Source organism: Sminthopsis crassicaudata, chromosome 3 (assembly GCF_048593235.1).
Source record: "Sminthopsis crassicaudata isolate SCR6 chromosome 3, ASM4859323v1, whole genome shotgun sequence".
Taxonomy (NCBI): Eukaryota; Metazoa; Chordata; class Mammalia; order Dasyuromorphia; family Dasyuridae; genus Sminthopsis; species Sminthopsis crassicaudata.
The window spans coordinates 592,686,133-592,701,995 of record NC_133619.1 but is presented as its reverse complement, the minus strand read 5'-3'; the positions used below and the strand labels follow the sequence as shown (position 1 = coordinate 592,701,995).

Genomic DNA, 15,863 nt, shown 5'->3' with positions numbered 1-15,863 from the left:
TATTTTCTGTCCTAGTTCCTTAAGAGGCAGATAAAGGTCAAACCAATTATGTCTTTAAAAGTGAGTATCACATGTTATATACTGGCAAAATTCTTTTTTTTTTTTTTTTAATCTACAGGAGAGAGGTGATAAGAGGTGAGAAACAAATTTTACATGGGATTGTTTTTTCTAATTAAATTTTCTAGGTAAAAAAAAAAAATCTACAATTTCACTGAATCAAGGAACTCCTAGTGAGTAAATTTCCATTAGTGATGCAGATTGCCAACTCTTCTGCAACTGATAGTTTTCTAAAGTTTTCTGGGGTAAGCAAGTTGTCACAAATGTCAATCTATCCATTACACTATGCTGCCTGTCAATAGTTTCTTTAGAATCAATAGGGGTTTCTTCATTAAAACCAATGGCCTTTAGAAAAATATTGATGAATGGAAATTTAATCTGGGGACTACAGCAAAGGGAGCACATGTTTGGCTAAGTTATGAAAGAGGGCTATTCTTAGACTGTTCCTTCAGGGTACAGGAATTTGTTTCCACCACTCCTTTACCTTGTTAAGTTCATGTTTCAAGGAACTCAGCTTTAGGAGCATTTGGAAGAGTAGTAATTTGAAGGGTTTGCCAGTTCTTAGAACCGTAATTTTACGTGGATTTATATCCAAAATAGGTTTCTGCATTTCACAGATTTCTGAATCTGAAGCCAAATCAGAATTCTGTAAAAAGAACACTACAAACAGAATTTAGGAACCCTGAGTTGTACTGATGGTTCTGTTAGTTTACTTAATGTATGCTCTTAATGAAGATACTTAATCCCGAGTCTCAGAATTCACTTAAGTAAAAAATGGGACTATCATTAAATTTTTTAACAATTGCTGTGAAGATCAAATGAGTTTATATGCAAAAGACATTACAAAAATATGAAAGGTTATATACAAGTGTAAGGGATTACATGATTACATCGATTATATCCATCAAATCTAATATCTAGAAAACCTGTGTTAAACATTAAAGAAAAAACCCAAATCTCACAGATACTTCTGTATTACTCTAAGATTTACAAAGCACCTCTCTCAATTATTAGTCTTGTGTTTTTGAGAGACAATTGGAGTTGTGACTTGCCCAGGGTCACACAGCTAGAAAATATCTGAGGCCACATTTGAACTCATATTCTCCTGACTCCAGGACCAGTACTCTATCCACTGAGCTATTTATATGTCCGTAAACCACTTTTCTCAAAATAAATGAATGACTGAGGAAGTACCAAGTATTATGTCATTTTATAAACAAAGCAGCTGGGGATCAAAAAGGTAAAATAACTTGATCATGGTCACAGAGCCAGGTAAGATTTGAACCTGATTTGAACCTGCATCTCTTGGGTCCCTGTTCTACATCTGGACCATCCACTCTCTTGAAACATTGCTGCCATGAGCTAAAAGCAACAATACTCTGAGCAGGTGATGAGAGAAAATGCCTTTAGCCAGAGCCAGAGGAACAGATCACAAGAGGCAGCTCATGAGCTAGGGACTCATTCCTTGGGCTCTATGAAGCAATGTGAAGAGACGGTGGCATTTTGTCTCATCAGACATCAAGGATGAACTACACTCATTCTTTACTGAACTTTTCCCAAAATCAGATCCCTCAAGACAGAAAGTCTCAAACTTAGTGTCTCTAGGTTATTTTCCAGACTGAAGTGGATGTCAGCACTTTCTACAAGGGAAGTGCAAGTCTTAAGGTTCCCAAGCTGCTTTCTTCTGATTAAAGTGTTGTGGTCATCTTCCAGTTGTAAAGGAGCAAAAGGGAAGATAAGGTGCAGGAAAGGCAGCATGATGGACCTTTTCTTCTTAACCTTTGGGTTAACACAATACCTAAGAGAGGTCATAATGTACTTGAAGTATTTTATTTATTATCCTTTTCAAGTCATCACAGGATTGTTTCTTACCCGTCTTGGATTGTGTTTCAGGTGCTGTAATCTCCACAATCAGGTTTTCTAAGGCCATGCCTTTGCGATTTATTTCTTCTACCTGAGGTCCCTTATTTGTCCAGTCATCCAAAAGAGCCTATTTAAAAAACATAATTCAACAAAACATTTTCCAAAACATTATGTATGTGTTTACCCTGTGCTTGATGATATAAAGATGAAGATCTATATAATTCCTGACTTCAAGGAGCTAATGGCTGGTAAGATTATACACAAGTAAGTAATGATAGAGAAATGATAGAGAAGGATGTGATAGGGATAAAGGAGAAGTTCAGGCAAAATCTCTAAGGAAATTAAAAGGTGGAGAAATCACTTACAAATGAATGGATAAAGGAATAAGATAAACTTTAAGGGAGTAGAAATATTTCAACAAGTAGAGATGAAGAGAAGGCATTTTGCAGGTATAATCAGTCAGTCAATAACCATTTATTAAACACCTACTATGTGCCAAGCAGTATGCCTCAGCACACTACAGAAACAAAAAAAGCAAAAGGTAGCTCCTGCTCCCAAAGAGATTACAGTGTAATGAAGAGATAATTAGTACACAACTATGTACAAACAAGAGATGCAGGATAACTTGGAAATAATCAGCAGAGAGAAGGCATTCAAATTATGGGAGATCAGTACAGACTAGAAGAAAGTGAGCTCTTAACTGAGACTTGAAGGACATCAAGGAAGTCAGGAGATAGAACTGAGGAGGGAAAGGATTCCAAACATGGGAGATAGCTAAAAAAAAAAAAAAAAAAAATCCCTGAGTGGGAAGATGAAGTGTTGGTATTCAGAAGAGTGTGTGATGGGGGGTGAAAGTCTAAGAAGACTGGAAAGGTAGTAGAGAAAGGCAGATAACTGAACACTTGACCTGCACTTGCTAAAAGATCATAGACATCAGAATGGAGGATGGACTAGAATGCAGAGGTCTCAATCCACCAGCAGTTTTGCAATAGTCCATGTGTGAAGAGAGGAGAGCTGGCACTAGAGTGATAGTGATGTCAGAGGATGACAGGATGGCAGTAGGGAAGAGATGTTATGAAAGTAAAATCAATAGGCCTCGGCATCAAATGCACAGAGGGTGGAGAGATCAGCATGAATCTGATAGTGACTCTGTACCTTGTATGGGAATAAAAAAGCCAAGACCAAAAGAAAAAGGGATTTTGAAAAAAAAAAATACTAGGATGTAGTAACTTTAGCTATAAAGGTGAAAGACAAAGTCTAGAGTAGGGGGTATTAAACTTATTTGTATCACAGACTCTTTTGGTAGTTAAGTAAAACTAATAGATTCCTCCTCAGGATATTTTTAATTCATAAAAAAAAAAATTACCAAAAAAACAATCACATTGAAATGCTTATAAAAATACATAGAAAATAAGTTTATGGATCTCAGGGTCCCAATTTAGAACCTGGAATGAAGTCTATCAAGGGGAATGAGATTAGAATTCTAACTTAGTTTTGGGATAAAGTGTAGAGAAGAAAGCCATTTATTCCTGCCTAGCAGAAATTCTGGAAGGGCTTTAAAAAAGATGGGATGAAGTCCAAATTCTGTTCTGAATATCATCCCCTTGAGCTCTATGGAAGCTGCCCTACCAAATTTATGGAAGCTGCTTCACCAAATTTCTTTCTTGGATCTTCATTACTGCCCATGGTCTTAGTTCTGGATTGTAGGCTAAAAAGTGCCGGTACTTCTGAACATGCAGCTCTGGCCCCCACAAATTCAGTTGTCTTGACTTCAGTTTGGCCTTTGACTCTGTCAGGCAACCCTTTCATCTGCCTCTTGTTGATTCCCTGACAGACTCCCCTTTGTGGCTGTTACTGACCTCTTCTGTCCATAAGTCTCTCTTAGCATATAACCTAATCTCTTCCTCTTCTGAGAAGATAGAGGAGCCACTTAGCTCAAATGCCCTTCCTTCTCTTTGGCTTTTTTATAATAGTACATAATGAAGGGTTTTCTCTGGACTCTTTTATCTTCATCCCTGGTTCTTTTTCCTTCTAACCAAGAAGATATGTTGACCTTCTGCTTGCACTTCTATATACATCTTCCCTCAGATAATATAGCTACTCTCAGAGTTAACAGTCATCTTTAGCCTCAAATATACCTCTCTGGGTCTGAATACTTACCTGATTCTCCAGTTTCATATTTTAGCTGTCTAAACGAACTGCTGAAAATGCTTCTCTGTCAGTTCAAAGGAAGATGTTATAAGACTCTGACTTTGGGTCTGTTATAGATTGGAGAATTTGACATTTCCAACTGGATGTCTGCAACTGAACTCATTTCTGTTTCTTAACCTGCTTTCTTATTTCTGTCAAAGGAAACATCATACTTCCAGTGTCTCAGGTTCATAATCTCAGTGTTATCCTCAATTTCTTACTCTCCCTCACATAGATTCTCCTAGCATTTTGACAGAAATTTAGATAAAACTTTGCACTACATAGAAGATAAGCTCCATAAGGATATATGGCTTAGATAAAAAGAGTCATATAAAAAATGAATTAGATTTGCATGTTTCCAGAATGTAGAATTAATAGGAACTTGCCTTTCAGATCTATGGATAAGAGAAAAACTGATGGCAAAACAAGGAATATAGAGGATTACAGAAAATGGAAAATTTTGATTATATAAATAAAAAAGGTTTTGTATACACAGAACCAATGCATATAAACTTTTCTGCATTTATTTGTTCCAAACACCAATAATTAGAGAAATGCAAATTAAAACAACTCTGACATTCTACCTTATACTCATCAGATTAACAAAATTAATAAAAGAAAAATTAATAAAAAGAAAATTAACAAATGTCAGAAGAGCTGTAGAAAAACAGGCACATTAATACATTGTTGGTAGTAATGTGAATTGGACCAGCCATTTTAGAAAACAATTTAGAAACTTGCTCCCCACATTACTAAACTAGGCAAATTGATTCACACAGAGCTATCATGATAGGCCTATACCTCAAAGAGATCAGAAAAAGAATAGCCACATTTACAAAAACATTTACAGCACCTCTTTTATTGTAATGACAAAAAATTGGAAAGAGGTGCTCCATCAATTGGAGAATAACAGTTGAACAAGCAATGGTATAAGAATACGACAAAATGCTTATGGCATAAGAAATGATGAAGGAGACGGTTTTGGAGAAAAGAGGGAACACATGTATGAAAAATATTCAGTAGGAAAAAAATGACATCTACAATGAAAATATTGTAAAAATAATTTTTAAGACTTAATATCTCTAATCAATGCAGTCATTGACAGAGATTTCAGAGGCTTGATGATAATAAATACTACTCACCAAAGAAGTGAAAAAAGATGTACAATAAGACACACATTTTTGGACATGGACCAATATGGGAATTTTATTTTGCTTGATTTTGCAAATTTTTTACAAGGAGTTTTGTTATTTTTTTATTTCTTTTTATTTAATGGGAGTGGGGAGAGATGGAAAGCAAGGAAAAAAAAAAAGTTAACTGAAAGCACAACAAAAGCAGCTATCATCCTGAAGTGTAAAACTCTGCTAGGTCTTACCAAGTTGGAAAGCTTCAAGTATGGACCTAATATTGAGCTCTGTGTCTGTTTTCCAAGATCCAGATCAGCTAAATATAGAAAAGTCTATTACTTGAGAATGAGTGACTTATCAGGTGATAAAATTTTAACCATAGTAATTATTATTTGCTTGTTTTTGTTGAGGCAATTGGGGTTAAGTGACTTGCTCACGGTTACACACACTTGGAAGTGTTAAGTGTCTGAAGCCAGATTTGAACTCAGGTCCTCCCGACTTCAGGGCTGGTGCTCTATTCACTGCACCAACTAGCTGCCCTGACCATAGTAATCAACAAAACTGTCTATCCAAGGCATGAAATGAACTGATACCTGCAACTATGGAGAAAGCAACCAAACTGATAATATCATTGTTCTCAAAGAAGTAAGCAGATGAAGGGAGAGTATGATTCTAATGAATTCTGTTCTGATATAGGGACTATTTCAACCTGGAGCAGAAGATTCTAAAGGAAGACATCATTGTTGCTTCAGATATTTATTTGAAAAGTTATCACAGAGCAAAGAGAATAAATTAACATGCCTACTACAGAGCAAAGAGAATTGGTTAATCTGCTTTCCAATTGCAAAACTAGAATCAAAAGGTTAAACTTAAAATGAAACAGACTGTGGGTTAAAACAAGAAAATGTTCTAAAATCTAGAGTTATCTGCCAACGGAATAGGCTGTTCTCAGGAGGCAATAAATTCCCTATCACCTGAGCCATTAAATGAAAGATGAGATGATCCCCAGCCAATCACACTTGACTTAGGCTCCTTCTGGCATCCTGATTCTAAGTTTTTTCCTGAGGGTTCAAGGTCACAGTATCTCCTTCCTTCTTTTATCTGCTTAATAACAGGTCTAACAATAAGCTTTTCATTAAAGACTTATTAAGTATATATATATATACACGAATTAACAAACCTTTAAACCACTATGTAGGCACAATCCAGTTATTTCTCTACCTACCTCAAGGTGCTCAATCTTCTTTTGTAGCTCTCTGGTGCTTATGGAGGTCTCCACCACTGGCATATTTCCTTCGCTTTCCTTTAGCCATTTCTGCAGAGCTCGAACCAGCTTCCGAAATTCATCCAACTGTTCCTGGCAGGATGATGTATCTTTCTCTCTGCCAAAGAGAAATTTTTGTTATAGAAGGGACAAGGTTCTGCATGGAGCACATTCTGAGTACACATTGATGCTAATAACAGATGTGCAGCAGCCCAAAGAGCACTGGACCTAAGTCAAGAGACCTATATTCAAATCCAGCAATTACTAGATGAATAATCATGGATAATAACTTAACTCACTTAAACCTTATTTTCTTTACCTATAAAATAGGAGTATCAATAATTGCAATATCTGCTGCAAAATGATTTGCTGATTTAATTTAAAAAAAAAAAGCATTACAATGTGTAAGACATTGGATACATGACAGAGTATCGAGAGAAAAGTACTTTGTAAACATTAAAAAGTCATAGAAATTGAAGTTGTAATAATTTGAGCTGTTTTTCTAGTTGAAGAGTTTAACTAAAACATTATATATATATTCCTTAAAACAGCATCACTGGCCCCAATGAAGAATATGAATGAACTGAAAGAAGCAAGCGACCCTGTTCTTTCCTTCACACTAATAGAAGCATTCTGCCTAATCCATATTCAAGAGCTAAGCTCTGTTCTGCTTGGCCCTTTTCAGTCTATAACTTAGAAATGCAGCAGTGGATTTTCCTTTGATGCCTTGATAACTGAAACCTCTAGTAGTAAAGAATGTGCCAGAAATTAAAAAAAAAAAAAAATAGCATGAGAAGAGAGAAATTATTCTTGGGACTAATGATCAGCAAATACTCTCAAGCAAAGTCAGAGAAGCCAGACTAGTTCATAGAATTTTAAATCATTCTGCTTAATGGAAGGAAAACCAAGGGGATTCTGGGCCTTTGATTTTTTCCCCCTCCTATTTAAGAAACCTGTCCTTGTTTTATCTGTCTTCATGACTCCTCCTATCCTATGATAATTCAGGCTTCGTGAAATAGATGAACTATTCAAGACTACATTCAGAAGTTCTCACTAGATTGTGAGCTCCACAAAGACATGGCCTGTGTCTTTTCTGAACTTTGTATGTCATATGCAGTAGTATTAAGCATAATGTTTTGTTCATAGTAAGAGCTTAATAAATGTTTGCTGAATGAATGAAGCTTCTTGTCTACATTTTCAATTGTAAAGTTGTCATGTATTTCCTTTCTCTGAAAAATCTTAGTTTGGAACAGCTCAAACTCATCTCTTATCTCTTATCAATTACCTCCAAAGCATGTTGCCTAAACCAGACCAAAATAGATGGAGCCAATGCCAGTCCATCTACCTCTTACTCAAATTTATGGGATTTCCTCTAATTTTGAAAAAAAAAAATCCCATTCTAATCTCTCATATTATCCTTAAGCCGTTCCAGAGTATCACAAAATTTAGAATTTGAAGGACTCTTAGCGACCATCTAATAGAACTGTCTCTTTTCATGGATAAGGAAATTGAAACTGTTCAGGGTAACAAAGATAGTAAATAACAAAAATAGGCTTCAAGGCCAGATCTTTTAATTACATAAGCCATGTTGCTTCTTTTAAAAAGAATCCACAAACACTTAGGAGATATATACTATGTAGGCACTAGGCAAAGGGTTACAAAAATAACAGTGCTAGCCCGTAAGGAGCTAACACTCTAATGGGGGGGAAAACAAGCAAACAAATAGGTCCACATAAGCTACATATGGAATAGGAAGTAAGAGAGGAAAAGACGCTAAAATTTAAAGAGATTAGGGTAGGCTTCTTGTAGAAGTGGGATTTTGGTCAGAGCTTAAAGGAAGCCAGGGGAAGCTAATAGGAAGAATTGAAGAAGGGGAGCATTTTAGGCATGGAGACAGCCACAAAAAAAACCTGTCTCAGTTTCAAGTGAAAGAACCTTTTCTTTCTTCACTATTACTGAGAGGCATCACCCTTTATATTAGAAATTCTTTTGAAAAAGGAAGAGGTTCAGGCTGCCTGCTTGGGAAGGAAATTTCTAACCTATAATGATTCAATATTTATGTTCTTGGCTTTCCCTTGTCTAGCAGAGGTGGGGGAACAGAGGAAAAATGTAGAGGGAGTCAGGTCACTTATTCATTCAATAATATTCTTATTCATTCAATTAACATGTAGTAAGTGATTACTTATATTAGGAATCAGGAGTAAAAAGACAAGCCCCTGCCTTTCAGGTCACTGGTTAATGGGGAGAAACAACAAGCAAGGGAAGATGAAGGACTTTGGTCTAGGCAGAGGACAGAGTGCTAACAAGTGAACTACACAACTCAGGAAAGGCCTCCTTGAGAAGGTGGCATCTGAGCCACTCCATTTAGGAAGCAGTGAATTCTAAGAGAAGGAGAAAGAGAAGGGATTCAGTCAATCAGTGTGCATTTACCATACCAAGCACTGGTCTAGGTGTCCTGGGAATACAAACAAAAAAGATATACTCACTCCCTGTCCTTGAGAAGCTTATAATCTAATGAAAGAAACATGGATACTCATTATACACAAGAGATACCAGCTAGGAGAACCAGATAACAGTCTCAAATAGGAGATGATACTTGAGCTGAAGTTTCTTTTTTTTTTTCTTTCCTCTGGAGGAATTTGTTTATTTTTATGATAATGATTGCATGCAAAGATAGTTTTCAACATTAACTCTTGCAAACTTTGTGTTCCATATTGTGCACCCTTCTTTCCCCTTGCCTGCCCCAGATAGCAAGTAATCCAGTGTAGATTAAACATGTAATTCTTCTAAATATATTTCCATATTTGTCATGCTGCACAAGAAAAATCAAGCTGAGCCTTCCTAGAAGGAAACTAGGGAATTTACAAGGAAGAGGTGAGGAGAGAGTCCATGTCAGGCCCTGAGGGGGGTGTGGGTGAGAAGTGCCATTTCTCATAGGTACAGCATACAGGCTAGCATGGGTGGATCACAGTGTGAGAATATAATAAATATCTGGAAAAGACTGGAGCCAGACTGTAAGAGGCATATTTGTTTGTTTGTAGAGGCGATTCAGAACTTCCTGAACAACCACCTGACAGTCAAATGTAGCTTTAGGTCTTTACTTTGGCAGTGATATGGACTATGGTTTAGAGAGAAATTCTACAGCCAAGGAGAAGAATTAAGAGGCTACTGAAACAGCTTAGACAGATGGTGGTGAGGACGTGAACTGGAATCTGAAAGTCTGAGAGTCATCCACCCACAATGATGAACACATACAGGGAAATGCTGCCAGGAAAGAGACAACTTACCTTTCTTGAATTGACTTTTGTAGCCCTGTGAATTCCTTCTTTAGCTTCTCTACCCTCTCCTTGTGCTGGGAAGCATCCAGAGCAAAACCATAGCAGCTTAGATCAGTAACCAAATGCTCAAGGGTATCCATATTCTCTTGCTGCTCTCCCATTTCCAAATTCAGTTCCTGACAAAGTAAATAACCATAATTTTGCAGGTTTTCCCTGCTGAAATTCCAATCTAAAAAAGAGAGGTACTAGGGAAAGAGTCAAACTGGCAGGGCCAATCTCTGAATCAAATAAGTAGGCAGTTAATTCCATGCTCTTTAATCAGCTATGTCATGGTTCCCATCTCCCTTGCACAAATCCCTTATATCACTCATCACAAAGTTATTCTCACCTGAATCTGTTGGGAGAACTGAGCAATATCTCTGTCAGGCTGATTCCCAGAAGCCAGCATTCGAGCTCGACTGTCCAAGAACAGCTGGAGTTTCTCTGAGAGGTCCTCAAACATCTCCACCTGGGGCAGCAACTTCTTCAGGGAGCTTTCTTTCTCCTGCTGCTGCTGACACAGCTGGCTGAAGCGCTCGCTTACGTCTGCCAGCTTGCCTTGAAGTCCCGTGGCTGTGGCACCATCAGCTGTCTCCATGAATCGGGTCACCATGTCACGAGTAGCTTCCAAGCTGCTCTTCTGCCGAGCAATGTCCTGCTTGAGTTTCTGCCATTAAAAACATATTGGCTCTAAGATCCACTCACCTTAGGAGAGCTGACAAACTCTGCCCACCAACCTCAGCCTTCACAGCACGCTGGATTTCCCATTTCCTGTCCAACCCTCCTCTTTCTCTTCCTAACGCCATGCCATACCAATTTGCAAATCTCTGTGTGTGTGTGTGTGTATGAGTGAGAGAGAGAAATGACTTAACCTTTAGTTTCCTGAAATGTAAAATAGAGATAACAATAGCACCTATCTTCCAGGGCAACTATGAGAATCAAATGAGAGTTTTATAAGGTTCTCAGCACAGTATCTGGCATATAGTGGGTGCTATATAAATACAAGTGACATATATGTTATATATAATATTCGGTCAGTTTCTTTTAACTCTATTTGAGGATTAATTAGATCCTAACACCTCAAAATCATCTATAGGATGTCATTATTTATTTTGGCATTGTTCACATCTTTCTGCCCACGTGTCTCTCTCACCATATTGATAGCCAAAGCTTCTTGGATGGCTGCTGAGGTTAATGAGGACACCTCCTCTCCCTGTAGGCTCTTCTCTATTTCACGGATGGACTGCAGCAGGTTCTCCAGGCCCTCCTGGACACTTTGTGACTGAGCAATTGCCTTCTGTAATAAATCAGCACGCTCTTCCAGCCTCCCAGAAAGGCTCTGAAAATGGCCCAAGATGGAATCTGTAAGATTCAAAGAGAACAGAGTGTTTTTCAAGGTAAATAATTGCTCACCCCCAAAGGTCATTTGAGGGAGTTCCACTTGCAGGAATTACCCGCTCCTCAAAATAAAATTTGTAAAATCAACTTGATAAAGCATCAAAAAAAAACCCAAAAAGACAAAGCCTAATGCTCTCCTTTGAACTTCTAATGACCTAAGAATCAAAAAAAAAAAAGCACTTATTCTCCCCTAAAAAACCTGAAAGAACATCAGTGAAGCCTCCCTTAAAATCTGAGCTGCTTCTCCTGCAGATTTTCTATGTAGTGTTTTTTCTGGTCCAATAAACATATCTGAATCAAGGATCAGCATCTTATGAGAAAGAAGTTTTAATCCTCCTATGACAATGTGCCTCTTGGACCAACTGACAACTTTAATTGGGCATCATTCCACTCCCAGGCAGAACAAATATTTGAATTTGGAGGTGCCAGGACTATCTGTGTAACCTTGTGAAGGTGCTGAGGAAGCTTCTCTATAAATGAAGGTGCTAGACAAGATAATATCCAAGGTGCCTTCTATCTTGACCCCACAAAAGTTTGGTTGGGGTCAAATATGCTTAGTCTTATTCCCAAAATCCCAGTTATAAGATCTGGGTTCTGATGATGTTAAGTAAGGCTTCCCTCATTTCCCTCACCTGCATTCTTGGGGATGTTCTTCCCTTTAGGCTTCTAACCCCTGTCCTCTCAGTATCAAATGGTTTGGCTCTGTACCTGTAGTATCTTGGATGTGCCGGGGATCAGGAGCTGGTTCACCCTCCATCTCCAGGAGGGCCCCTGCTGCTTTCTGGAGCTTTTCTACAGGTACTTGATGCTCTGCCAGATCTCCTTGTAACTGCTGTTTGTCCAAGAGCAAAATGAAGATCAAGGAGGTTAGTGATTGTGGCTTCTTCTAGGACCTCTAAATTAAACTAGGTTCTTGCTAAGCATCCAGAAGGAAGCTCCTGGCATTCTGATCTTGTCCAATGCCTCCCTTTTCCAGTTTCCCTTTTCTAGACATTTCTAGGTCATGAGATGTGAGAGATCTTAAAGAAGACCATTCTGATATCAAAACTTGGGCTTAGTTGCTGAGTTGTTTTACCTTTGTGTTTGCAAGTTGTTGCTGAAGGATGGTGGGGTCAGAGGCCACAGGATCTGAGAGAAGCTGGTTCACCTTACTCTCACATTCCTGTATCCAGGCCTGAAGGCTGTTTGCAGTGTTCTGGAACTGCTGAGAGTGGTCCAGAAGCATGTTCAGATGAGAACCTAATTTGCTGCACTGTTTCAAGAAGAGAGGGAAAAACAAGGTACATGAGGTTAGGTCGGGGCTGCCCCACCATTCCAAGTGCTTCAGAAGCATCCATTTTCTTGAAATTGCTTTCTCCTCCCAGATATTCCTTACCTTTGTCAGAAAGTAACCAATCCTGAAAGGGAATGTTCTATTGCTTCCTTTTATCATGGTGCCTTCCTTCACATTCCCAATTCATTATGATCTCTTCTTGCTTTGTATCACATTTCCTTAGTACCATTTGACATAGTTTACTATTCACTGTCTTTATCTCTACATAGTTTATCTCCCTTACCAGACTATATACTTTCTAATGATAAGTATTCTTTTTTATAATAGCTTTTTATTAACAAGATATATGCATAGGTAATTTTTCAGCATTGACAATTGCAAAACCTTCCGTTCCAACTTTTCCCCTCCTTCCTCCCACCCCCTCCCCCAGATGGCAGGTAGATCAATACATGTTAAATATGTTAAAGTATATGTTAAATGCAATATATGTATACATATCCATACAGTTATTTTGCTGCATAAGAAAAAATGGGATTTAGAAATAAAGTAAAAATAACCTGAGAAGGAAAACAAAAATGCAAGCGGACAAAAACAGAAGAAGTGGAAATGCTATATTGTGGTCCACACTCATTTCCCATAGTTCTTTTGGACAAGTATTCTATCTTGTTGTTCTTTGAATGACCTGCAGTACTTTGTGCCTGACAAGTAGGAAGCAATCAGGACATGGTTGTTTAATCAATCAAAGTAGCATTTATTAGGGAAGAACACAGTGTGGAGTTAATGTCTAAAGCTCTGTGAATTCAGAGTTCAATCCAGCAGCCTCCATTCAAACAGTCCTTGCCACATACTTATTGACTATATCTGTTCCCCAATTCATAAATGGTTAAAGAATATAAACAGATAGTTTTCTAAGGAATACTATCAAAGGCTATATGAAACTGCTCCAAATCTCCATTAGAAAAATGCAAGCTAGAGCATACCCAGAATACCACCTCTGTTGAAAAATAACCAATCCTTAAAGGGATTATTTGCCTCAGAATGGAAAAACTGTCAGAAGAGGAAAATGATAAATATTGGAGAGGCCAGAGAAAAGTAGGCACATCAGTACACTAATGGTGCACTGAAACAGTGATTCTAAAAAGAAAAGAGATTAAAAAAAGGAGTATGTGACATACCTTTGAATGAAGGGCAGTATATCTTTGGGTTGCACTCTCCAGTTTAGAGGTCACTAAATGCCTGGTTGCTGAGGATTCTGTGCCTTCCCTGGAGTTGTTTTCTGTATCCAGGACTTTCTGTCCCGACATGGTCACAAACCGTAAGTCTCCTTTGTGGGAAATGACATCCTCAGAGAAGCTCTTTTGTCGCTGCAGGAGGGACTGAAGGGCTTCAGGGTCACTGCCCCCCTTGTGTATGCTCTCTAGTTCCCTTTCTGCCTGCTGTAGCCAGTCTTCAAATTCCCCATGGTCATGGAGGAATTTCTGCAGCTCATCTCTCAGGGCTTGTGCCTGCTTTAGTTCTGTCTCTGCCTGGACCAAGGAGGCGGCATATCGCTCCCTCAAATCTCCAAGCTTCTGCTGAAGCTTCTGCCGCTCCTCTGGGGCCAGACTGTGGCCATGCTTATCCAGAAATGCCTGAGTTGCCTGAGTGGCCAAGATGAAGTCTTGCTGTTGGGACAGTAACTCCTGATGCCGGGCCTGGGAAAGAAACCCCAAACCAAAAGGACTTTTAGAAGGGGATGATAAGAACTTATGTTTATATTATACTTTATAGCTATAAATATCCCAGCTGATTATTGTACAATGTTGCTGTTTCTGTGTACAATGTTCTCCTGGTTTTACTCACTTCACTTAGCATCACTTTATGTAAGTCTCCCCAGGCCTCTCTGAAATCATCTTGTTGCTGATCGTTTCTTATAGAACAATAATATTCCTTTACATTCACATATCATAACTTATTCAGCCATTCCCCAACTGATGGAAATCCACTCAATTTCCAACTGAGTAGTGCTTCTATGGAACAGAGCTGCTTTTGGGGAACCCTGGGATGACCTCTGAATCAGGTTGAACTTTGAAAGGGATGAGACCCATCATATCTATCAACTTTGTATTTTCTAATCCAAAAAGACAGCAGTGGTGAAGCAGAATGGGAGAGAAGAGAATTTCATTATCTAGATCCTGGACAGCTGATTGTGACTACAGGTCAGCAAGACCTAAGTTCTTGGGTTAAAACCTTCACAGGGATTTGGTTTCAAAGCATTTTTAGATACATATATTTTTCTCATCCTCACAACAACACTGTGATGAAGCAGAGACTACTGTCCACAAAGAAACCAAGGCCCAAATAAGTTAAGAGATGTCTCTCCAAAGTCACATGAAGAAAAAACCACTTCAGCGATATATGACAGAATCACACACACTCATCTGCTCCATGCCTGGCCCTATTCTTGGCTAATCTAGGGATAGCTCCCAGCAGACACCTATAAGTGATTGTTGATGGTTTCTTCTTCCTAAAATCACTCTGCATTTATTTTGGGCTTACTTGTATCACCACAGCAAGACAGGGCAGGAACTGCTTTGTCTTTGTAACCTAAGGCCTACCATCAAAGCTTGCTATCCATAACAAGTGCTTAATAAATTCAGAACAGCCCTGACCCTGGGCCAACACTGAACAACTTGAGCTTCTGAGAATGTGCTATGCAGTCTTTCCTGACCTAAAAAGTGGTTGAAGTTCCCTCAAGGGCTAGGGAACCTGAGGAAACAGCCCTATGGCCCAGACTATCATCTCCCCAGCCAGGCAAATATCCCAAATGCAGGCTCTGTTCTTGTGCAGGTTGATGAGCATGAAGGAAGGCACTCACCTTTGCACTCTCATACTGCTGGTCCAGCTTCTCTGGAGCTTGGCTCATCTCCGCATAGCCATCAATGGTGTCCATGACCCCATTTCCCAAACTCTCTCCTGGGGTGTGTTCCAATTTTGTAAAGTTGGCCTTAGACAATCCACCTGTTGATTCCAGGGATTCTACCCAATCCAGAAGAGCATCAATTTTGTTCCTGTTCTCCTCCAGTTCTTTAGCAGCTTTAGTCTGAAAATATTAGTGGCAGTTGAGAAGAAAAGGATTGAGTCAGGCAGGGCTTCAGCTAAGGCAAGTTAAAAATCTGTGCATTTGAAGTATTTGCACAGAAAGCCAAAACATTACCATGAACCAAGTTCACTGAAAAATAATTATGTCAAGGTAATCCTCTAGCTATTTTTATCTCTTCCCTATGCCAGCTATAGCTAAGCAACAACAGTGATCTTAGGGGACACCCCAGAGTTAGAGGAGTCTGGAGGCAATCACTCAATCATACCCACCAGCCCGGTCACTTTGAACTCAT

The 15,863-nt window shown here is 38.8% G+C and overlaps 1 protein-coding gene across 8 annotated transcripts in view; it reads right to left on the bottom strand.

Annotated features, from left to right (window-relative positions):
* The window catches only part of MACF1 (microtubule actin crosslinking factor 1), a 255,446-nt gene that overhangs the window by 117,092 nt on the left and 122,491 nt on the right, over positions 1 to 15,863 (bottom strand). For all 8 annotated transcript variants that reach the window (XM_074305230.1, XM_074305222.1, XM_074305225.1 and 5 more), the window contains 9 exons: positions 15,347 to 15,571; positions 13,665 to 14,183; positions 12,292 to 12,468; positions 11,925 to 12,048; positions 10,972 to 11,180; positions 10,168 to 10,485; positions 9,789 to 9,955; positions 6,463 to 6,619; positions 1,930 to 2,047 (listed from right to left, as the gene is read on the bottom strand). In XM_074305230.1, the coding sequence (XP_074161331.1) occupies positions 1,930 to 2,047; positions 6,463 to 6,619; positions 9,789 to 9,955; positions 10,168 to 10,485; positions 10,972 to 11,180; positions 11,925 to 12,048; positions 12,292 to 12,468; positions 13,665 to 14,183; positions 15,347 to 15,571 (2,014 nt within the window). The remainder of the gene's footprint in view (positions 1 to 1,929; positions 2,048 to 6,462; positions 6,620 to 9,788; positions 9,956 to 10,167; positions 10,486 to 10,971; positions 11,181 to 11,924; positions 12,049 to 12,291; positions 12,469 to 13,664; positions 14,184 to 15,346; positions 15,572 to 15,863) is intronic.